A 26762-nucleotide genomic window follows, 5' to 3' on the forward strand; every position below is an offset into this window, starting at 1 on the left:
TTTTCAAAAGATGACAGACTTGACTAGCTATTTTTTTCATAATATTTTCTCATTAATCATTCAAGATATTCTTAGTGAAGAGAGACCTAATTGAAAGAAAATTCTCTAAATAAATAAAAAAAAACAACAAAAACTCTAAGAAACTTTTGTTGTACGTTTTTTTCATATAACGAATTTATAATGAAGGTTTACTGAAGAAAATCAGTGAATCAATTAATATCTGAACATCCTTCAATGAAAAATTCATTGAGGAACTTAATTAAATATCCCATGGGCTCTGATCTCAAGCTTTTTTTAAGATATCTGGATATCTGGAAGTCACTGTATGTAATCAAGTGAAACGATCCAATATTAGTTTTACAAAGCATAGATAATTGTACAATAATTTTAACATTTAGAAGGACAACAAAGAATAGATAAACTGTAACAACAGTGAAACAACACCGAGAGACAACAAACAGACCATTTATGGCACTGACCTACAGTACTGTTGGGGAGCTCATTCTCATCGTCCGAGACACCTTCTACATCTATCAGTGGACTACTGCTTCGGGGGCCACTCCCTATTTCGCCTAGATTATTGTTTCAAAATACAGATCAGTCAGTGCTAAATCAATATTTTATAAGATTTTTAAGTTTCTCTAGGCGCGATAGTAGTTCGGACATTGTTAATTTTCTACTAGAAACATATTTATTATTCAACTTTACACATTTATCATCAAAATCTAAATGGTATTTCTAAAGATAAAACATATTTCGAAAAATGCCACCCTTCTTGATTGCTACTTTTTAACAATAAAATTACTATCCAACTTTAAGAAACACCTCACCATATATATATATATATATATATATATATATATATATATATATATATATATATATATATTACACAGCTTTAAAATAAACTGAACTATTGGTTTTGTTATTTGTATCATCTATTAGTTGTTAGGAATGTTCGTTGTGAAATACAGGATATTCATTATTGCAGTACCGACTGCGTAAGTTTCTGTTAGAATTGGCAACTACCATCTTATAACAAGAAAAAGGCCAGATTCAAGATAGTGTATGTGCTTTTACAAAATTAGTTATAGTGAACCGAAATTTTTATTGTATTTAAATGGTAAATTGAAAAATATCAACATAAACTTGTTAAGTTTGCATAATTCCTATTTATTACTATATATAATATGATAATTTTTAGAGCAGTTCGTGTGGCTAAAAATTGTTATACTTCTTCTAAAACCGAATGAAGAAATGGAAAAACTTGTTTCATCGTAATAATTATGATGAAGTAGTTAATAGTTACTATCTGTTATTATTATTGTATTGTAATAATTAAAATGGTAGTTATAGTAGCGCCGAAATAGTTTAGTTGTATTGTATTGTAAACTGTATTGTCTCATGACAATAACATTGTCTAATTTCCATTATGTCATTTTTGTAAATAAAGTAGTTTTTTATAAACTCTATAAACTCTCCCCAATAAAATACTGTCAACTACATCTTTTATAGATATTAATTATTGAGGTAATTCTGGTAAATATTGTATCCATAAGCTATATTAAAAAATTCTTCTTTACTAGTGACAATCTAGGAAATAAAGAATTCTCTGTGATTTTTTATTGTTTTATTTTACATTTTTCTAATAAAAAACTTTGATTACAAAGTTTACGGAATATCAATTGCTTCTTATTCAAATTACTGTTATTATTGATATTTTCTCAAAGATTCAAAGTTCACATGTGGATAGTTTGGGAAATTTTTTGAAATCAATCAACTTGAATTTTATTTAATAATCGTCACTAAGAATATGTTACAAATAAAAATGTTTCTAGCAAAATAATTACCCAGAATGTATTTTAGTCTAATCATGACTTATATTATTTTCTAAAAATACAAAGACTTTTTTCAACTCGTAAACTCAATTTAAAACTAAAATAAATACAGCATTTCAAAAGCAAAATTGAATAACAAACTGAATTTATGGTTACAATCTAGAATTAATTACCGTTATCGACATGTACTGCCAACTAGTTTGGCCCAATATCTGCCAATAAATTCAGTGTGGTTCACTTTTTCATGCATTTTATTTCAAATGTCGTTACTTACCCATACAAATTCAAACTTTTATATCTAGCAAATAAGTATATACTTACATAACACAAAATCCATCTTTTTGTGAGAATCCAAGCTTTCATTATCAAATGAGTTATCTTTTAGGCAAGAGGTCTGAAGAGGTAAAGACATACTTCGATCAAACCTAAAAGCATTCAAATTAATGGTTTGTTAAGAGTCTTAAGTAATTTATATGCTGCAAAACTTCAGTTGAAATAAGCCAAAGTAAATTTCAACAACACAAAAATTTAACTGAAGCATATTGAATGGATTTCATAATAATTATTTTTAGTTTTCGATATTGCTACATTCAGTTATTATATAGTAATATTGATAAAGGTATTACATCTTGAAAAAAGAATTTGTTGTTCCAAATAACGGCATCAGTATTCATCATCTTCATATATAGGTTCTACTTACTTAGATAGTTTTGGCGTCTCACGCGAATTCCCCATTTTGGTACTCTTAGGTCTATAATTTTCCGATGCCGGTCCACAGCTCATGTTAATTCCACTATCGATCGACGGTCTTTTGATCAACTTTTGACCATTGCTACCCCTACTACTGGAGGAAAAATCCGAAAGCATGGGACTTGGAGCTGAAGTGATAAGTTTACTGTTGACATCAGAGTCTAAGTCAACGTTTAAGATCTTGAACTTGTTCATTTCGCTCCTGAAAACACAGCAATGCCTAGAAATATATATGCTACACAGGAAACTATAAATTTAAAATCACAGTCTAAACATCAATAAATCAGATGTAATGTCTTTCGACTAACTTTGGTGTATATAAATTTTGGAACAATATTTAAAGATGCACGCCTACATGAAATAATGGATGGATGTGAGAATATATTACAATAATAGTTTACTATTACTAAAACTCCGAAAAAGGGATTACAGTGATACAAACCTATTACACTTTCAGCTGTCACATTAATAAGTTAAAATAATAAAAATAAACATTGTTGTTTGAAAGATGTTCAAAATGTTTACCATTAATCTCTTGGTAGTAGAGTAAAGTATTTTGTGGTTCTTCTCTAACATTCTGTAATATTCCTCTAGCGGTAATGTTGTTTTTAAGTTATTGTTTACCGCAAGTCGCCAAAAGTTTTTGTTTTTAATTTAACATGCGGTTCAAGGTAACCCCATAGAAAAATTCTAATAGGGTAAGATCCGGCGATCTTGCTGGCCGTTTTATGGACTTACGTCGTCCAATCCATCTTTCGGAAAAACGGTGTTTAAATAATTACGTACGTACGGAAAACATAATGAGATGAAGATAAATCTTGATTCGTATTTTAGTTATCGCAGCTTCAGTCTGCAGCATATTGAGATATTTATCGTCATTTAATTTTGGTTGATAAATATTGGTCCTACAAAATAATACCTAATATATCCGTCCATATATTTATCTTCTTGAGAAATTGAGTATGGCCTTCAGGAATTCGCGAAATAAGCTGGTATTTTTTTCAGACCAGTACCTAACATTTTGACGGTGAACGTGGTCATTAAATGTAGCCTCATCACTGAGGCAAATATTTTTCAAATGTTAAAAATTCGTGAATTATTTGTATTTCGTATAGAATAAATTTACCTATTTGAATATCTTTATAACTCTATTTTGACTGACATTGCATTCGCCAGCCACTTCTGCTCTATTCGATAGATTCGCATCAAATTTACACTTTCCAATGTTATAGTGGTTACGTACGCTGCCAGTTCAAAAAAAATTAGGAGTAGGGGGTCTAATAATGTCTATCAATGAGATGTCATTGATTAAAAATTCTTCGTGATAGTTACGGCCAGCTCAATCAAAAATTATAATTGCCTCAAATTTGTCGATTAAATTTCGAGGATAGGTCATTTAACAAACCAAAAATTTTATATCCGCTATTCATTGGCTTGTTAAAAAATTAATTACACTTTACTGAACGAAAGGAAGTGACAATAATTCATTTATAACAATTGTTTTTTTTTAGATATTACTACCAATAAAAAATATAGTACAGGCACGCGAACTGAAAGAACACATGTAAAATTAGTCTGCAAATAGTCCATATTGTGTTAGTTGTTGTTATTCACTTGTATTCCGTATTGTGTTGCGGGTTGAGAACTCAAAACAATCCAATTTATGTCTCCAAGGAAAACCAACTTGTTAATAATTTACTATTCGGTCGCCTAATTACTAATGTGATCCAAAAAGGGATAGATTGTATTGGAATGGCTAAAGTGGAATCATCAACATAAATTTTAAGGAAATTATTGGAAAGAGTAGTGGCTTTAAACTTTCAGTAATTTACTTATATATGTATATATTAGTTTCTTTAAATGACCTTTTAATTGTTCTTAAGTGTTTATACAACAATGTTCTTATTTGTTCATGTTATATAGTTTGTCTTACATACAGTGTGTCCTATTCATTTATATACACATGTATAGATATTTATATTCTTACACTATCTGATTATTGTTTTAATTTTAATTTCACAATTTTTTGTTTACTTGTTTATCTTCATCAACGTTTGAGTTATAATGTACGATATATTTTTAGCCTTGATAAAGATCAAGTCCTCAACCCGCAATACCAAATTATATATAAATTATTTTTATTATTCAATTTTTATAACACCAGGTTTCCTAAGCTTAATTTCTAAAACATTTTAAAGATTGATGAACAATATTAATTGTATTATTACAGTACTGACTTACCTTGTGACTGCCCCAGGTCTTAAAAAAACGCCATCATGAGATTTGTTAGTTGAAGCGATAGAAATTAGAGATCCAATTGAACTAGCCGGCGATATTACTGTAGGTGACATCACATCAGTGGAGGATTGATTAGACTGTAGCATTAAATTAGCTTTATCTCTTCTCAGCTCCAATTTTTCTATTTCTTTAACAAGATCCATATGGTTAATAGCTCGAGCGCATTCAAGAGCGGTTTGATTTGAGGTGTTTTTCATATAAAGAGCATTATGATTCCATTTATATAGCATTACTGCTGTTTCAATATGACCTCTAGCACACGCCCACATCTGTAAAAATTATTTTATGTTTGATATCCAATAAAATATAAAAGTTTTAACGTTCATAGCGAAAACAATGCTACTTTACCAATGGCGTAAATCCATCTTCATCTTGACTAAGTGCATCGACTTCAGTTTCTAATAGCAAAGACGAATTTTCGGCTCGCCAGTGTAGCATGGCGCATACTAAACGAGAATAACCTAAGGAAGCTGCGAGATGTAACAACGTCATCCCTCTGTGGCTGGCAAACCATGAGACACTAAGTTCTTCACCGTGTCTCCATATTCTCGACGTCATATTTTGGCAAAAGGTAACCAGCCTATCTTCAAAATTTGGTTGTCCAAAAAGAGCTGTATCCTCGACCTACAAAAAACAAGAAAAGTGCGTTAGAGCAAGAAATCAGATGGTTTCTACCTGGAGCGAATGAAAAAACTCTATTTATGTGAACCATAAATATTTTACAGTCTGATATTGCTTTCGTTGGTAAAAAGTTGGATGATTTCACACATAATTTAACAGTTTTTAATCTATGCTGACGATATAATTTTATGAAGAGGTATAATGGAAGTGGATATCTATATTGAGAACATTCTTCATATTTCTTTGATTATATCAAACATGACAGATAAAAATTAATGCTCAAAGACTTTTACCTTCATACTACATAGAATTACTTATTAATTAACTAATTTTAATTTATGAATCGTGATAAAATTATTAGAAAAATTACCACATCATTATCAACAGGTTCTTGTTTGATCTGTAGTCTGTCATCCATAGCTTCTAATCTTTGAAGCAGCGTGAATTTAAGTAAGTTATCATTGCATCTTTCTACTTTTGGTTCAGGTGCTGCCACTTGTTCTTCCCTTGGTGGCAACTTGTACTCGAATATCACAGAGTTGGAAATCACATAGCCGTCGCATGCTACTTGTAAAGTTGCTAAACCAGCTTCGTGTGCTGAAAGAATATGATGATAAATATATGTCCTCGTGTATATTTACCTACTACTATTGTTTGTAAATTATGGAACTAAATATGTAATAATTTATATAATAGTTATTAAATTCTCGATTTTTAATTCAATTGAATACTTCAATACTAGATATATGAAGCCAAGATTTATGGCTACAAATCAAAGTCAATTTTAGTGTAATAAACGCCTATCATTTATGAATTACTAAAAGAATATTGACAAGTAATGACAGTTGAATAATAATAACAATTTGGTGAAATAATATAAATCAATTGTCATGTCAAAATTAAATTAAAAAAATAAAATTTTGTGCATTTTGACAATTTTTATCTTGAGTTGTGTTTGCTTTACGTCTAGATGAATACTGGTACGTCTGCTTTTGATGAAGTCGAAATGAGTAACAGTATACATATATCACGAGTAACTAAATTCTGGATTGAACAAGCCGTACAAGTTCTTCTCACTATAGGTTTTCTACTCAATACCAAAAATTACCCTGAATATTCACCATAACATCCATCTGAAAAATTATACGAAGCTCCAAGGGTTCCTGAAACTCCAGCCCGAAGAATATCAACCAAAAAAATACTTTTACACCGTAGGAACTGAATAAATTTCTCAAAGAAGTACCAGATCATTAATTTCTTCTGACCAAAGTGTGTCATCAAAAATGGAATTTGACAATATATCATTGGTGGTTAGCATAGGTTGCATTAATAATGGCTGCACGAACGAAGATATAAAAGATTACAACGACTTCAACAAAGACATCTAGAACGTTTATTATGTCAGGTGATTTGTAGAAAAAATTTTTCTCTGCCACCCCCTCAGGCCACATCAAACTCTTTATTTTTAAATTACCAGAATGTTAAATGCACAGCTGTAAAAAAAAGAGCAAGGAAAAACTTGTGGAAGTAATTAACGGTATTGTAGAAAGAGTTAACAATATTAGAAGTAGAAATACTGAAAAAAGTAAAAGTTATAATATGACGGTTAAAAAAATCCACCTGTAAATTTCATAAGTAAGTAGTAATTATAATAATCATGTCAAAAATTATAATATATTGTTTTTTCCTGATAGATTATGAAGTATAGTATTCTATTTGCGAGTATATTACACCGTTTGTTACGCTAGTGGTGCAAAAATCATCCTTTAGTGAGTAATAATCATTATTACTGGCTCCTCGAATAATATACTGATATATAAAAAGAGCATAATGGATTTAATTACAGTTACTAATTATTCCTGATTATTTATTTCCGATATATATTTAATACGTATCTTTGTACTTATTCTTGGTATTTACCAGGTTACAAGGCCTATTAGACTACACGATTTCTCGGGCCATGTCTCTCGAGTGCTCTATCTTCCAGTTAGGGCGCCGCTTATTACATTTCGTTAGAAATCGCTCCCTGCTTGACTCGCTCTCCGTGAACGTGGAGACCTTTGCACGCCTGTCGCTATGGTAGAACTTTATTCAATCATCAAAGAATTCTTTTAATTTTTTCTTTCGTCATAATTCCCAAAGGTATTAAAAAGTATGTTAGGGATGTCGCTTTTGGTTTAATTATTTGATATATTTTTTCATATATTTAAGCTGATAAATTATATATCCGTATTACTAGCATTCTTAGATAATTCTTAAAAATAGTATCTTCAGTTATTATATATTGGCTGCTTAGGGGAAGATTTCTCAAAAAGTCAGATAAATGGAAAAATAAGAGAACAAACGCTGCCGTACACTACCAATATAGGGTTAGTTCAAGCTCATTGACAGAGAACGAGGATTTCACAAATTACTCACAATAACTTTTTTTACATTTTCGCATCAATCATGTTAATTATTAGCGATGGATGTGATAATATGATCACAATAAAATAGAGTTCTATTTAGCGAATACTTATACATATTATTATCCACGTCGCAATTTTTTCCTAGTAGGGTGTTCATATCATTTTGAAAATTACATTGCTGCGATGTGTATAATGTAAATTCTAATAGTATATGTTTTACAGTCAGTTCTTGGTTACAAGCTGTACACATCGGTTTGCTACTTCCACATGATAAATATTCAGACGTTTTTTTTTTAATTTGATCTATTTTTAGAAGGGTTACTATGACTTGTTTTGGCCGATGACTGCATATTCGCAGCCACTGTCCAGCACTTTCCTTTATTTGTCCTTATTTTTGAAATGATCCTTGCCACTCAGCTGACCACTGAACATTTCATTTTGATGTAGGCTTTCACGTCACTATGAATCGCACTATTCATTATTATGTAAGTACATCGCAGCGTCTTTTGCGTGTTTATCAGCCTCTTCGTTTCCTAGTATTTCTAGGTGAAACGACACCGCCAAAAAACATCTTATTTTGTAGTTCAAGAGGGTTTTTTTCATGAGTATTTTTCAATGAGCTCAGGGCATTTAAGGAGTTTGTCATTATTACAGTTTTTTGAAGGATTGGTGATTGAATTTTAATCAAAGCTTGGAGGATAGCATATATTTCTATACAGAGCTTACGTCGGATAATTTATATTCCAAAGGAGGTTTATGAGAAGTGATAACAATAGCCTTAACTCCATTTGGGGTTTTGGATGTATCAGTGGTTATTTTATGGAAGATAGAATACATTGAGAGTTTGAAGTGAAATTAACTCATAATAGTTGTAAGTACATAGATACGATAGATATGTATATGTTAATTGTTTTTTTTCGATAACCAGGGGATCATTAATTGGGACACTGTCAGCAGGAACAGAGGAGTTCTGTGTTAGCATCCTGAAATGCCTCATTGATTGTGCAAGAGTTTGGTCCCGAAACATTTTTCATCCCCCAATATGATGTCACGCCTAACAGGTGCAGTAAACGTGATTCTAAACGGGATAATTTCAGAAGTTGGAGTGTTGTGAATAACGTTGGATCGTTGTGTAGAGTTGAATGGAGATGATTGGGAAGGTGATAACAAAATTTAGTTAGAAACTTTATTTGCTTGTTTTTTTTTTTTGATAAATTCCCGGAACTTCATTGCTGCACATCGTATGTCGTTAGGTGTGGAAAATACACATGGCATGGACGTTTAATACAAACAGTAAATGAGCTTGTATTGGGAATTGAATTATTTTTAATCGCGTGACAAACAAATAATTTATCAATTTATTTATTGCATGATTTTATTTTCCTTTATTCTGTCTAATGGAGTCCTGACACATATGTCATAATGGAATTAAATTGTTCAAAAATTTAAATCACACTATTTGATTCCGATTTCTATCAAGTAATGTTATTTACACATTCAAAACAAAAATATTAAATGATTATGTCAAAGAAAGTAGGAATGTTAAATTTTAATTGTTAATTAGAATGAGTTATATTTTGATAACCATTAGGTAGGTAGTAGATTGTTATACTTTACATTCTCTTGTATTGTACTCAAATATGGAATAAGTTTAATGATAAAAGCTGTTTTCACTCTCCTTAAAAACTACATATATTATTATGTAAATATTGTATATATTTAGTTAGCCTTATTTCAAATCTTTTGTTACTATAATGTATGATCTTTCGGTCTTGGAAAATAATTTCTAATGAAATATTTCCAGCGTAAATAGGTGGAAATCTGAATCTATTCATTTGAACATAAATATAATAATCTGAGTCTCCTCAATTATATTCATTACCCTCACCATTAGTTTGAGTACAGTCAACCGGTGAATAACATATTCTTAGTTTGTGAACTGTTGTTTAGGAAAATATATTTTCAAATTTAAATTTTATATTTAATGTGAAAATTCAATCATCTATTTCAATTGCAACTACTTAAGCTGTTAGGTAGTTCTGTATTATAATTATTGATCCATAAAAGTCCATAAAATCGCATCATTCTATTATATTCTGTTCTGTTCTGGAGAGATCCGTATATTAATAGATCAAAAAAGCATCTATTAATTGAAAATTGCTTTATTATAGTAGTAGTAAGTTAAAATTTGTACAAAAGACAAATATTTACAATTAGCTCGAAATCATTCGCAATGAGAAACTTATCAGTTAATATTTTGGCTTCATTTTTCTCTTTTATGATATTTTCATGTCTACATTTTATCATAAGTAACATACATAACATACCTGGACAATAACATCTTAACACTCCACTTTGGACTAAAGTGGTCGGTACAGGGAATGTATCGAAAAGTACGGTGTATGGTCCAGATGAGTGCCATGGACCTGTGACCAAAACTTTGACACCACCTTCTGGATAAGCCCATTCAGGAGAATAGTCGGTTATTTTCGCCGAACCTTCCAACTGATTGTTTTGTTGTTCAGGTTGTGACTTAATATTAATTCTATTTTCGGACGGATTAACATCTGGAATTAAATACTCATATTAGTAGAAAGTTCTCACTTTTAGTGAGTCAAGAAAAATATACTCAATGTTTGTTGAGTCGACTGGCTCACCTAAGAGTCCGGCATGTCCAGAATCTAAGCTTTCTAAATCTGGAAATTCGCCGAGCATATCAAAAGCATCTAAATTAACGAATACGTCGTCATCAACAACATGTGTCGGTGATACAACTACATCACAACTGTCTATAAAGTCCATCGGATTCATTTCATTACTTAGAGGTTGTTGTTGTTGGGACTGCGGTTTATTTTGATGATGTTCAGATCCATTCGTCTCGGAAGCAGAGTTTTGATTAGTTAGTTCAGTTGAACACAATGGCATATTGGCCGAGAGAGTTCTTTGAATATCCTCCTGGAACAGATGTAGGTATTGATAGTATGGCCTAACCTATAATAGAAATTTTGAAAAATCTATATTTAAATAGATATAAGGTAATAAACTAGTTAAGAAAAAGATTTGATACAATTGATTCAAGAATTAGACTAGATACATTCAAAGTACGGATTTATCTTTTAACTAACCTGCGATAGATCTAAAGTTTCATTAAAGAACCCTCCATTTATAATGGAAGAACCATCACTCTTACTAACAAGAGAACCACTAGAATCTGTACCTAGTAGTACCACTGTTTCGTTACAGAAATTTTGATGTTTGTATTCGTCTACAACGTCTTCTTGGGTTGTATCCATGTGTTTTGAAGGAGTTGATGGAGCACTTGACATTACTACTTCTGATTGTTGATGGGGATTTCTAGAAAAAAATATGTGAATATAATATTTGATTATGGTTAGCTTCTGATTTCCCACCTATTATTATACATATTTCCGTCGTGAAAAACTGATTGTCTATGATTTTCTCCAAGTTCCATTTTCATTTCTCTTTGTACTGCTTTAGAATTCTGCTTAGATGCATGGAGACAGGAGGGATTCGTATCCATAACTTCTTGTTTAAGTACAAGATGACTAGTTCTTTCTTTGGGAATCACACGACTAGAATTACAAACGAAGTTTGCTACTGACACCGGATTTACTAGATTTTGATGGTTGTTACTGTTGTTGCCCGAATTACTGTTGAGAATGAGTAAACCACCGCCGCCTTGGATCTGAGATAGACTTAGTACTAATGGAGGAGTATTTCCTGAACTAGATGAGCAGTTTGTGTTGTTCTGAACTGCCTAAAAAGGAAAAAAGATATCTTGAGATTAATAAGATATCTATTAAACAATTTGATACGTTACTCATAAATTCCACTAATAACAAAATAAATTGAATAACATATATAAATCAGGAGGAGTATTATGTACCTGCTGTTTTACCTTAACTTGTTGATTTCTGGAGTCTCTTGAATAGACCCTAGGTGAATTACCGTTGCCCAACAACATGGAACCAGAGCCAGTAGTGGAAGATACTTGATTATTATTATCTGAATTACTTAGTGGTCTTGAATTCAAACTAGAACTCTGTAAAGGCGAATTAACAACCTCTTTGGCAGCAGTAATCCGCCTCATTGGATGCGAACAGCTTTTTCCATCGGCGCATGTAGAATCCGGACACCCACATTCTAATTGTTTGACTAGAGCTGCTTGTCTGGCTACCCGTTGTTTTTCCATTAATTGACTTACAATGGCTTCCACTGTTTCGGCAGTCTGTAATTTGAAATTCTAACCACGAGTTATGAAGAATGTTCGTGTTGTAATGGGTTATGAATCAATTTTTCTATATCGATATTTAGGATTTAAGAGAGAAAATATTACTAGAAAAGGTATCAAAATTTCAGCTTCTACATTTTCTAATCAGTGCTGCACAAATTAAAAACATTGAAAAATAAAAGAGTAAGATTTTGAGTATTTTCAGTAAACTGGGTATCTAATGTCAATGAAGACAAAGCGCTGGTCGTATTTTAAGAGATAAATATCAACAATATTCCATTGCAACTACCACAAAACTGTTACTGTTTACTAGCTCTTCCTGACAAAATTCTCCTCCAAAATTACATAACTTACCGACCCCGTGTATATTTGAAATATTTCTTTAATTATTTAATTTTTAACAAATTTAACATCTTAGCCTTTTAAAAATGAAAATCAATTGTATGACAAAAATATTCCCAAACTTCTCACTTACAATCACAACTTTTTATCAATTTTAAAGTAGAAACAACACTCCAAGGAAAGAAGATGAGTGATATTAATTTATGGGGATAACCTTTCAGTAAACAAGAATCGAGCCTTACCTTGGTTTGACAATTTTGACCCTTATCTCTATACTTACGAGCAAATGAAAATCAAATGTTGTAAAGGTGTGTTTCGAAAGTTTTAAATTCCTGCCGTACTCCGTTGAAGTTAAATCACGTCTTCGTATTGGTGTCATGATCATCCCATTAATGATGACGGTTTGTACAAAAATCGAAAAAAATTTTTCCTTGGCTGTATTTGAAAGGAATTATTCGTTGTTAATGTGGAAAGAAGAAGTCAATCAAATCAATTGCTCATGAAAATGTTCTTAGAGAGAGTAATTGGACAAAAAAGAAAGCAGACGGGGAAAACGACTTTCTAAAACCTTTTTTCCAGCCAAGGTGTGTTTGGATCAACGCTACTCTCTGAAAACATATGCTCTAATACTCTATAAATATGAAGGCGACGTAAATGAGTTTAATAAAAACAGAATCATCAACTTCTTCAAATTAATATACATAGAATACAAATGATCCAATTCCTATGATGATGGTTTGAGCAAATGAAAAATCATTGAATGAATAATTATGAATAATTATAAAAACTATAACTAGTTGAAGTAGAGAAGACAGTGAGACAAATGTTTTACTTAATTAAATAATTATGGTAACTTACCGATATTTCTAGTTCGTTGTTAATATCCGGTTCATCCTCGCTAAAAAACATCGGTTTTAATTGTGATACTAGCTCTTCCTTGGTCCATTCCTTTTTATCGGCCCAGAGGGCCAAACTTGGGGTTATAACGGCCAGTTTGTTATCGTCTGGGTAAGGAACGTTCAAATAATGGACAAGAACGATGTCTGGGTTCTAAAACAACAATTATCTTAAAGTAAACACACTAATTTAACTTTTTGGTCAGTTTCCTTGTCATTTTCAAAGGAATAATATAATTGGCGAAGATAATTTTTTCTGTGTTACATAATGAGAAATTAGAAATTAGTATAGCAGGATAATATTACAATAGATCTTATTTAATGAATGTTGTTACAATTGATTACCTATATAATTATTTGATAAAACAAACATTGGATTTACTATTGAAGAACGTCATCTTACCTGAAGCAGCCAATAGCATCTGCGATGGAACGTAGGCAAAATAGCTGAATGTACATAACATCCATAGATGCACTGAAACAAAAATATTTGAAATAATTTTTTGTCGAGTTTTGATTAGAATCCAAATAAATACGAGAATCTAAATATAAAATTCTCTGCGTTAAAGAAGCCGAGGTATAAATTCTAAGATGTTTGATGGAAGAGTAATGATGCGATACTAACTAATTGTAAGAAGTGAAATAAAATGATGAATCCCAGTAGGGGAATGTCAGAACGAAGCTGACTTGGTAACCTCAGATAACTTCCACGATTAACTTACGAATTTGAAGGATTTAAAGGAACAGTTGTTACTTTTTGTTGACCTAATCTATTGTTTGAGACATTTTTTTAAATTGTAAATTTATATGAATTCCAGGTTATAAACACGTGCTACATTATCCTAGCCCAATAAACACCATGTATAAAATTCATTTTATGATGTACATAAATATACTTTCATGCTTTATCTGCCGGGAGCGCGACGAGAACGATATCTGACGACGACATTAAATCTTTGTCTTCAACCATCAAAATGCAAGTAGTTTTAATAAAAAGATTTACCAACAAACTATTAATTGATTAATGGAAATTCCAGATATTCGAAAACAGCCAGTAGATTTAGAATGATTCCCGTTTAGTGTTTGGCTACGAAATCTGTCACAATCATATTGGAATGTGCCGACGCATCTTCGTGGTGAAATCTCCATAAATTATCTGATGTTTTACGACGAATTTCATTGATCATCACTTTGATTTTCGCCCACTTTTGACGTAGTTTTTCTGGTGTCGGCTCATTTTTAAGCCCTCGTTTCGCCCTTAATAATTATGGGTTTGAGGAATGTAGGGCGATATATACTCGATTTTGATATATATATATATATATATATATATATATATATATATATATATATATTTATATATATATATATATATATATATATATATATATATATATATATATATATATATATATATATTTATACCATCTCTTGCTGCCGACACGACGATTTTCGAACATCATTCCCTCAACTTTTTTAATGTTACCATCATTAACGGAGGTGGATGTACCACTCGCATGAGGCGATTTTCCACGACTTCACGACTCGACTACTTTCTTCCACTGTTTCTACAACATTTTCAATGATTTCGTAGTCGTAATTCCATTGGAAACATACAATTTAAAGTAAAGTCGTTACTTAACTATGTTTTCCATCGCCAGACAAACTTTTCGCAACTAAATAAACAGCTGACTGTATGGCACTGTATAATAGATTGCTGATTAACCGTCTATTCAAATCTCATTTGAACTATTTCAAATCGTTCAAAAAACTTACATAACTGTTATATTGTACCAAGTAATCATTTTTAGCAAATTCGCTAAAAAATGAATACACCTGTGAGCTAAAATGAACCTATATACCAAATCACTCAACCAATTTGTTAACTGAAAATAACAGCCTGTTAATTTCTGCATATAATGTCACACATAACTAATAGCTAAAAAAAGAGTCATTTATTCATGCATATTATAAACGCATCCAGAAATATAGACAAATTTTGTTCAACATCGGCGTCATAATGAATGCTTTTCATAACCCTCATTCATTATCGAATTAAGTTTTCCAACATTTTGTAATTTATCATGCAATAAATGCGCCGAGTTTTATATTTTAAATTTGTTTCACGGGCACTGCAAGCTGGTGACAATTTTCAATTTATTTTCTCTTTATTAGGAAATGTAACGATGAACGAGAAATTATTTTTTTGATTGAAATGCTGTGCTTTTATTTACTACTTTTTCCATTTTTTTATCTAACTAAATAAGTTCACTGAAACCGTTATAATCGCTAGAACAATATTTTACACAATTACGTTGATGTCTCTATTTGAGGTTCTGAAATAGAAATATTTGCGAACAATTGAGGTATTGTTTAAGGAATTCATGATTATTTTTTAACGTTTATTTGACATTATTCAGTAGGGTGTACAGGATGTACCAGATTATTCATTGCAATCCCCTTTAATTCAGCTGATCTAGGTGATTTGAGATCTGAATATTTTGGAAAATTAATTATCAATGATTTTGTATTATGTTTTTCAAGGGTACAAAATACATTCAAAAACAATTCTCCATGCTTATTTGTGAACTAGTTGGAATCTACTATATGTACTATCATAGAACTAATTACTGATTGTACAGAGATGCCACAAATCAGTGGTTTTTTGTTCTAAAACGGATACATTTTTATGATACCACTCCCTTACGTTGGGCATATTTATGTATTTGGTAATTTATTTGGTAATAATCTCACAAATGTTTAATCCCATGTCTGGGTCATCTTATTTTTAAAAATCCTACGTATGGTGGCTAATTTTCCTGTAGTTCTTGATCCAACCAATTTGAAAAAATTGCTATTTCTCGTGCTTCAGTTCTAAGACTCATTTTGGGTTAGTTACTGATCCAGTTCAATGTTTATTATCGCGCGTTGTGCCTTGTTTGAAGATCTTCTAAACAAGTATACTTCACAACAAACAATATTATTTATATACTTAACATCAATTTCAGGTTTTATATTTATTTATCATAGTTAATTGATCTCATTTCTGTTTTGTTTGATGTATTTAAACAAAATCAAAGGATCATTAGTAGAAACATGAGAGATTTTGTTAACACTAATATGGTGAATTAATATATGACAATAAATATTTTTTTCTGTGTACGTTTTTAGGAAATAGCCTCAGATTGAAAGCAATAACTTACCATTAGGAATTATCATGAGATTATTTCAAAAATAAAGTCGTTGAAAACATATTACGTAAACAAAATCTTTTCATTCTAAAAAACGTCGATCGTTGGGTACGAATTGAGCTCTCCAAAGCATTTTTTGTAGATTATCGAAGTTTCAAATAAATAACTTCACGAAGACGAAGAAGTTTACATAGTACAGTCTCAGACATTAATCTTTATAGATACTCATTTCTGCATGAAAAGTTCCGACAGATAACTTGCGAAGTTTGAGATAATCCTTTATGTCTATTTTCTTTATGTTTATTCTTTGTAGCAAGTGTAATGAAGTGGTTATCTTTCAGGACCCAGATTTTTACAAATTGAAAAACATTTTTCATTTTTTCCGCAGGATATCCTTAAAAGAGATCAAACTATTTTTATGATGATTCTAATGTCCACAAAATTAATGAATTCCTATAATAGTTTTGATAGAGATGTTTTAACAAGATATAATTTTTTTTTTCATTGATAATAAGTAATTTTCTGTCTTCCAAATAGGCCATATGAACTTAGTGTCATTTACTGTAACTACTCTAGATATAGTTAATAAACTCCGTGCCCTAATAGCTAATAAAGTGAAAATTCCAACTGAAAAAATATGCAATATTTTGCAAGCTTTCTGTAAGGTGGGTAGCACGATTGCTTGAATATCTTTTCCTAGGACATCTTTTAGAGAGATGTAAATAGATAGGAGCTAGACCTGATCAATTTTCGCAATCTGTTGGTCGTTGAATTGTGCTGATGAAACAATACTCGTCCTCACGTTACCTGTTGACTGTTGTGGTTATGAACGCTTTGCTCCGCTCAATCTAACACTCCTAACATCACTAGTTTTCATTTTGATGATGCGAGATTATCTGGCATCTTGGATACAAGCATTTTCTGATACATATATAACATAAGCGATACACGACACTCTTTCGAAATTACAGACCAAGTTCCACCTCATCAAGGCCCTCTTTACTCATATGATGTGTGAAAATACACGTAGTAGTAGTAGTAGTAAAGGACCCACCTCAGCCGATGCGGGAGTTGGAGTATGACCAACATTGAGGATAAAAAGAAGAAAAGAGCGGAAAGTGGATACACATTTTAAAGTCGAGATGAGTTGACTAAGAATTTACCTCTTCTAAACGCTGTTAGAAACGCACACCCAATGCGAAATAGGAAAAAAAGGAATAAAGTATCGAAAAAAGAAGAGGATAGCCAGACGCTTTCATCAAACCCGTGGGAGTAGGGTAGAGAATTATGATCCCATCGGATGAAAGTTCTTTCGGGAATGCATCATTCTTTGAGAAACGAATTTTAGAAGAGGCATGTTTCAATTAGGTATATGTGAAACAGATACTTTTCCTTTGTTAATTATTCTAAAAATACTGTCATGTTGCTTTTTCCAAATCTACCATTAGTCGTTGACGTTAGTAAACCCTATTTCTGAACTATTACTGCAAATTATTATTTTAGAAACATAATTTTTTATTATGATAAAGCAGTGTATCACGATGGATAACGCTCCATATAAAAAAGGACCTACGAGTAATAAATTGTAATCGCAAACAAATTTAATGGTTTCAAGAAGCTTCTCCAGCTCACGATTTAGTTCTTGATTAAGTTGAATACAATGTGTGTGTATTTTAGAATTGTACCAACTATCTATACAAAAAGGGCTAAAAAATAATTAATCTCAGAATTCAAATTAAAATGTTATAGGAATATTACCAAATACTGAATAGAGAGGGAAAAATAAGCTTAGTGTATCGGTTAACCGTGAACTCCAATGTCAATATCGTGACCATTTTATTCGATTCCTTCAATAAACTGCATCAAAATAGAGAAATGTAGATAATAAATCACGAACGAATCGCATATAATTTACTGCTACTCCAACAAGTGTTGTCAATTGAGGCTCACGGTATTGAGAACGAGACCGTCTGTTTTCATTTTCATTAGAAAGTCATTGTCAGCTCGATATTTTTTTCCTTTAATACTAATTACTGTACTAGATACAGTCGAGGAAGAATCTACGTATTTATGGATCTATTTGATGGTCGGTGATGAAACATAAATATTTAAATACATATTAATATGTAATAGGTTTTGTTTATTCAAGTTCAAAGAGGCCAAAAAAATATTAAAATCTATCAATAGTTGCGACAGAAATTTAGAGATTTGAATGCAAAACCTAGTACCGAATATATACTGTTTACACCACCACTACACCAACACTAACAATTACACTGTCTGACGCGCGTTTCGATAACCAAGTTACGTCTTCAGAGACTGAAGGTAAACTAAAATCTAATGACCGGAAAATCAGGTATTGCCGATCACGCTGCCAGTCACAATCATTGTATAAATATTAATAATGTAAAAATGTATCCAATCATAAATTATTGGATGCATTTGAGAGCATTGAAATTGCTAGATGTAAGAGTAGCTTAAATAGGGACAAAGGGCAAATTCCTTACAGCCCACTCTTTAGTTTAGTAGTCAAAGAATAAACAAGGAGTTTTTTCCCGCTGGAATTAATTTTCGCGGTAGGTGGCTTATTGGTGGGAAAATTTAGTATAAAACAGGTAAGTCAAGTTATTAGATTTTAGTTTACTTTCAGTCTCTGAAGACGATAACTTGGTTATCGAAACGCGCGTCAGACAATGTAATTGTTAGTGTTGGTGTAGTAGTAGTATCAACAGTGTATATTCGGTATGAATATCGCCAACGGTTCCAGAAATTCCAACTTAGTAAAACCTAGTTCTAAAAAAATTATGAATACCTATTTATTCACTTATATACTCTTTTAGTAGATATTTATGAATGAGAAACGTGCCAACCTCGATGTTTTTTTTTCAATGAATTTTAAACAAAATGCTTGTCTTTCCGAATGACTAACTTCAAGAAAATACGACCCGTATAATACAAAACGGAATTATTAGCCGATGCTATATACGCCATATCGTTCCCATTCAACAATAGAATCTAATATAGCACATATGGAGTTCGGTAATAAGGCAGTTTAAATTCATACGGCTCCAACGAGCTGACTTTGATTAAATCACACTGTCATGTCACGCGTTCAAAACAAAAAAAAAAAAAAAGAAAAAAGGGAGGCAGGCATAGGACTGTGTTTTTATCAATCCGAAAGCTTTAATCTCGCTGTTACTGGTGTCAATTTTATTTTGGAGTACAAATGAAAATTAGATATTTCGTGTCTTGTAAAACAATGCATATCTCTAGAACCAGAAAATCACAATTGATGTATATTATACACGTCATATTAAAAAATTTTATAAACATATCTTCGGAGATTAAACTATTATAAGCGATTATTCCAAAAAATTAACTCTCTCAATTGCCTCATTAACATGTATAGAGGGCTTCTCATAAATAATGCCGGGTTTCAATGTTCACTTTGTTTATTAAATGAACATATAAAAAGAAGGTTGAATATGGTTTTAATCAAACGTTCCACAAGTTTTTTTTTCTTAATAAACATTAATCTAACGGAACAAAGTCTGAAATAAATTCTGGATGTGGTGGGAGTTCGATACCACCAACTTCGATCTTATTCCCCGTAACTTTCGCAGTATGTGGTTTAGTATTGTCCTGTAGTAAGGGAGCCCGCTTTCGGTTAAATATACCTGAATAATTCACCGATGGAACCTCATAAGTACACTAAACTTTCATAATTCTATCAGATTCCCAACAAGATTTTCCTCTCAAACGGACCTATCTTTGCGACGGATTTTGGTAATTGCCCTTTGTCTAACCACTACTTTTCCATATTCGGGTTGTTTAGATAAATCCATTTTTCATCGCAAGTAAAAATCTTTCGGCAGGGAAACGACTGTTTAAACACCTCTACTAGACGTTTCACTTTAATTTCGGCACTATTCGTTAACTTTTATAGATCTTATCTAATCATTTAGAAATTCCAAGGGAGTCCGATAATCGGTGAATGCTGGCACTTGGTTGATTTTCTACTGATTCTCTTGTAACCCCAATATCTCACGTACGTGGAGGACCTGAGGGCGAACGATCTTCGAGTCTCAAATCTCCACTAATCAACGCTGTGCCGTTCGCTCATAACTGTGTCCTCCCCTTCAATTCATCTATGTTATTAAAATTTAAATTATTCCACTGACCTGAAATAGTAAGAATGGCAAAAAGGACACTAGAGAAGACTAATTGGTCATATAGAATGAAAGGTTAATGAAAGAGTATCTAAAAAGATAATAGAAAAATAGAAAAGTGGGATTGAATGAAGAAGAAAAATAATTAGATCAAAAGTGAGATAGACGGACGAGGTATGAAGTGGTGAAGCAAATAAAAACACAAAAATAAAACCTAGAGAAGCTGATCTAAAGAGCGGATGAAATGGGAAACAGAAATATACCAAGGCATGAATTTTTTAGACTTGCGGTTCTAAATAGACATACATATTGTGAAAATAACAGTATTTTCAGTTTTATCAGTAGTATAGAGCATCCCAGTTTTACCTAAAATTGTTGAGAAGTCAAACAAAACTTTCAAATATCCCCGTATCCTAACTACCTTCGATTTTGAATTTGAATCATAATCCGTATGCTGAAACAGCAAAAATAAACCACCAGAAAATCGCATCCGTATATATATGTACATTCCTAAGAGGGAAAACGAAAGTGAATCACCATTCGTAAAGTTAAAAAGTTAAAGGTAAAACGACAAAAGCGACAGCAGTCGAAAACACCTGTTGAAAATGTTTCATGTACTATCTGAAGTAGAATGTCACGACCAGATGTTCTGCATTTGCGTGCTAAAAACCTACCATTGAAATTTTGTTCTATTCCACTTTTATCTTATAAAAACGGTTTTAAGAAACTGAAGAATGAGTTCAAAAATGAATTTTTTAAGTGAAGATTAAATTTTTTTTCAATTGTAGAATAATAGTTGAGGCGAATAATATATTATTTTGAGTTAGTGCCTTTTCATACCAATTTCATACCAATTTCATTTTAATTATTTCAATTTAACAAAACAATACTAATTGCTACAGAAACAGAAACAGAACAGAATAGAAAATCATAGTTAATATTGAAGATATATGTTGTCCCCTATTCTAATGTATGCTCTGACACCAAGGAGAGACAGCACAAATCATTCAACTAGATAATTATTGATATTATCAATGATTATTATTATTACAAATCGAAGGGGAAATATATCGGTCGAAGGCGCTGATAAAAAATTACTTAACGGTTTCAGCTTCTACAAAAAATTACACGAATACAGTATGAATTACATTCGTTTTAATATACAGTTTTCTGCATCATTATTAGATGCCTCTTACTGTTTGGAATATATTTTAATGCTCATTCAATGCTTAAAAGTCTAGATATAGAGTTAGCCTTAAGATCTACTTGGAGGTGAATGTGTCTTGAAGAGGGCCGATACATGGAGGTTATTTTAAGGGCAAGTTTGACTGGTTTCTTATTATTTTTATATAAATTATGTTAATGTAGTGTTTAATATTGTAAATAGTTCGGTTTAATGTAGGGGTGTGTTATTGTTGTCCAGAACTTTTGTAACTCTAACAACAAACTATATTGGATAAATATGGTGATTAATAATGACATATCTTTTTTAAAAAGGGTTCAGTTTTTAAAAGCCACATTATCCCAGATATTTAAAGAAAAATACACATTAACCGCGAGTAGACCAATATATCTTACTGATAGAAGAGTGAAAAAGAAAAGGAATTAAAGTAAGCCTAAATCAACCAGATTTACGCCGGCGTTGGTGGAATATATAATTAAGGATATAAAAAAGCGAAAACAAAAACACAAGAAGCTCATCTGAGAATCGTAAAAATGTTTACGGTTTTTTAACCCCCGTTTAATGGGCGCGAATGAATTACACCAGGTGTAATATATCTCTTTAAGACTTGAAAACTGCTGCATTTTACAGGAAGCCAGGCGGACTCAAGATTTGCCCAGTAAAAAAATGCATATTTCAATTAAGGATTCCATTTATTTACAAGCCATGCCGGAAAATACGAGTGGCGTTTTTTTTGATCTCGTACAAATGTTGTTCTCATTAAAATGTTCGTATGATGGTAATTATGATTTTTCCCTTTATTATTTGTGTGTCGGAAACTTGCCAGCATCATTAAGCCTTTTGCTTTATATCGTTTCACTACTTAGACACATGTGCAAATAATAAACTTGAAAATTTGTCGGCAAAAAACGAGATCATGCACTTTAAAAGTACAATCCTGTTAATGTGTTGATGCTAAATGGTAATATGTTGAGATAATATTTCACAGTCATATAAGTGTAAAAAATTTTAATGAATTTTTACCGTTGGACACACATTTTAACACATACAAATCAAACCAAAAAAATAGCGTCATTTTCGATAATGAAGTAAAATAGTAGAATGATTAAATATCACAATAATTAACAGAAGCTTTATAATAACATGTGTATTAAATGCATCCTTACTCAATGCACCAATAACACCAATAAACTCTATAAGCAACGGACAACCCTGCAAAGCTTTGAAAAGCATAAGATACGTCTTTATTTGGATCTTCGATAATGTTGAACAAAAGCTTTCATTCATAATGTCTGAATTGAAAGCATTACAGTTTTTTTACGTCGACAGATGTAACGATTCAGTCTTTTGGAATTAAAGGGAATTAGGGAATGCGAAAATTTCATCCTAACTGATCCTTTCCAACCGGTTTGAAAATGTATTTATTTTTAAACATCTGATCTGATTTACCGTGTTCATTTTATATGAAAAAGTACATACAAGTAAATAAGAATTGTTGGCAATAACGCAGTTTCTCATGGAAATGATTGGTTTGGTTTCTTATACTTTGGTCTACCACGTAAAATAATTTACATGAATAAGAACAACTTATTTTCATAATCAGGAAAACATTTAAAAAATAGACCCGTTTCATCTGCATTGAAGATGTTTTCAGGCTCGTTATCACGTAACAAACCTATCAGTTTATTGCTTGTCCATTTGTTGCAAGCTGCAAGATTTACACTTGCATTTTTCCCACAAACTTTTTTGAAAACAAAGTCATGCCTACGCCATCCATCACTAGATAAATACTTCGCATACGTTCCAGCTTTTTCTTGTAACAATGGCCCACTAATGCTTTACTTCCAGCATTTAGCAAGACTTAAGGTTTTCAATTTACGTTTCACACTCACACATTGTTTATCAACTTCTTCACGTGGAGGTCAAAATTGATGTGAATTGCCGTAAATCCCAATTAATTCTAAATTTTATAATCGTCAACAGAAAACCTGATGTCAGCTATAAATTCCATTATCATTTCATAAAATATTGATAATCCAAAATAATCCAAAATTCTATATTCGAGGTCCAAATATATTTATTTATTATATATTTATTAACCGGGAATGATTACAAAAAATTCCGATTTCGATTCCGAAATTCAGATCTGTTTCATACAGTTCAAAGTAATATGTTGAAAAGTTCGCATTTGAGCTAATTTTTTTCTTGAACTATAGGTAAGTTTCTCAACTAAATTGAAAAAAAAAGTTTCAAGCTATGAAGGAGTTTGGGTTGTTTGTATGTAATTAAGAAAATTCATAAGAGGATCATGATACTTGAAAATATTCTCGGAATTCAACTCACAAAGAACAACTCATTTAATGTATTCGCTTTGTCTTGTACTTCTTCATTCCTCGAGTATGTGTATTTACCCTAGATATTGATTATCAGAGGATCAAATAAGCAAGTGAAGTTTCTGTGATTTGAATTGACAATTTCCTTGTTACATCCTGACATTAGAAGCATCTTACAAAAATTGATATTGAGTAGAAAATTGTCGTGCTAACTACATTGAGAACATGTTCATCAATTTAACCATTTAGAACCAAAAAGCTTTAGTTCCGCATGTTGGGTTTTAGGATTACAACAAATCATGGCTCAAACGAAACTCTAGAGTAGCCATCGGCTATATAAATTCCACTTTACTAAACAAGCGCCTCCATATGCTTGGAGAAACTGTGCACAATATATAGACGAGTTTAATCAAAGGCTTGACTTATTACATCAGCTCGAAATAGTTTCATGAGAACTATCAGAACAGAAATGCAACCTCCACACCAACAACTTCCGGATGCAATAGTGCTTGAACGAAGAACCTGGCGTATATTTAAAACCATATCTATCAACCAAAAAAGGATTATAGCACACCTCACGATTTATACCTCGATAGGTTTTAAGAAGCTGTAGACGTGACCGGTTTGTGCTGTAAATAATGTTGATAAAACCTTTAGTTTATACGTTAAAAGATATTTATTTTAGAAAAAGCTCATAATTATTTCCAAGGTAACTACTATATGTAAGCTTGTACTAGATACATAATACATAAGATTGTTTCGTGAGTTGAAAATAGATAATCCATATTGTATTCAACATCAATAGTATGGATCATCTATGTAATTAATTTCAACTGAACGTTAACCTATATATATACGGTAATAACTAACATAACCTAAATGAAATGGTGAAAAAAATTTAATTTCCGGAACTAAATCCGAACGATATTTTCCTTTACAATTCACTGCATCCAATCTCAGATTTTACTGACGCTCATTTCACTTTATAGCTGTATAAATATTGAATATAATGTGTTCTCGAACTTTTAAATATCACATTTATATTTTATTTGTATTTATAATGTTTGTCTCTAACACAAACGAAACGTTATAATATGTAGCATGAAAGCATTAGTCTATTCGTATAATAGAGATAGAAATTGGTCAATTAAACGTCAATATGTTCATTATAGAAACAATGATAAGGTATATATAATAAGCAAGTTCCACATTTTTTTCTGTTTATTTTTAAATGCTTCTCGAAGATCCTCGTTGTACATTAGGACTTATTCAGCTACGTTATTATATAATTTAACTAATAATAGACACACAAACGCAAACAAGACAGAAAATGGAGACAAAGGAAGTACCAAACAGTGAATTTTCATTTATGGACAACTCATTAAGAACAGAATTTAGTTAGGAATGTAAAACTATTCTTTCGACTTGATTTCTACGCGCTTAACGATTCAACAATTTGAGGAAACTTTTTGTTTAGTTACATTCTGTATTAGATATAATGTTGAAATGGTATTTGAATAGATTATAATCTACTTTCTCCTTTTTTGATTATAACATCAATTTTACCGATTAGATGGATTCATTTAAATAATTTTTCTTTCTTGAATAAAGTATAGATTATATTTGGAAAGGTCAATGTTAAACTACACGGTACACGTCTACACCGGTACTATAGTTCTGAATTCCACAAAATATGCGATGAAAATTTTACCTCCGTTCCTTGAACTTTTAACTTCATGTGATCTTCTCTCGTAGTTTTTCCGTCTTTTCGTTTTTTCCAGCAATACCCATCTCTACGGTATCGAACCTTCTTTCTGCTATATAATAACATCGAACCGCTTTTGGGCCTGTAACAAAATTCATTGGTTAATTTGAGAGTCTCGACTTACTGCAAATAAAAAAAAATTAATAATAATTATAGCAGAATACACAGTAAAATCTACACAATTTTTCAACTCATTACCTGAACTCATCATCGTTAATTATCGGTTATACATAAATAGATGTTATAAACATCACTTATTTCAACATATAATTTATAGAAAAATTGTGAAATTAGTTCAGTACAATGGTCTCCATTTAGATTAATGATCCAGTATTTTACAATAGTAATTAAGCAAATAGCTTTTGTTTGCATAACAAAAGAAATTTCCACCTAGAGTTGAAAGAATAATGCGTCGTGATTACAAGGTAATTACATTTAGCTATGATTAAAAAGTATTATAATTTAAGAATAGATAACAAAAATTTGCCAAGCCCAATAATTTTTCTTTCATCTCAACTCATCTGTTTACTATAAACAGAAAACTAGTTCTATGAATGGAAAACAATAGAACCATATCTGGCCCCAATTAGATTAATAATGAACCCAAAATTTGTCTTAATTCCTTGGCAACGGGAAATTCTTGAGCAGATTACCTTGAACTGTTTGGTAGACTTAACGTATGCTATCTGTAAGTCTAAAACGTGGCATATTTCTAG

The 26762-nt window shown here is 31.4% G+C and overlaps 1 protein-coding gene across 2 annotated transcripts in view; it reads right to left on the reverse strand.

Moving 5' to 3' along the window:
• LOC130451019 (calmodulin-binding transcription activator 2) overlaps positions 1–26762 on the reverse strand; it is a 525122-nt gene that overhangs the window by 8634 nt on the left and 489726 nt on the right. Inside the window, exons 7-20 of one of the 2 annotated variants that reach the window (XM_056789816.1) lie at positions 25993–26128; positions 13809–13880; positions 13368–13559; positions 11823–12164; positions 11326–11693; positions 11041–11269; positions 10573–10906; positions 10243–10482; positions 5878–6104; positions 5235–5510; positions 4830–5155; positions 2539–2790; positions 2160–2263; positions 480–572 (exon numbers count right to left, since the gene is read on the reverse strand). In XM_056789816.1, coding sequence (XP_056645794.1) covers positions 480–572; positions 2160–2263; positions 2539–2790; positions 4830–5155; positions 5235–5510; positions 5878–6104; positions 10243–10482; positions 10573–10906; positions 11041–11269; positions 11326–11693; positions 11823–12164; positions 13368–13559; positions 13809–13880; positions 25993–26128 — 3191 coding nt within the window. Of the gene's footprint in view, positions 1–479; positions 573–2159; positions 2264–2538; positions 2791–4829; positions 5156–5234; positions 5511–5877; positions 6105–10242; positions 10483–10572; positions 10907–11040; positions 11270–11325; positions 11694–11822; positions 12180–13367; positions 13560–13808; positions 13881–25992; positions 26129–26762 lie in introns of both variants that reach the window. The other variant, XM_056789817.1, reaches the window with a different exon arrangement.

This window comes from Diorhabda sublineata, chromosome X (genome assembly GCF_026230105.1).
Source record: "Diorhabda sublineata isolate icDioSubl1.1 chromosome X, icDioSubl1.1, whole genome shotgun sequence".
NCBI lineage: Eukaryota > Metazoa > Arthropoda > Insecta > Coleoptera > Chrysomelidae > Diorhabda > Diorhabda sublineata.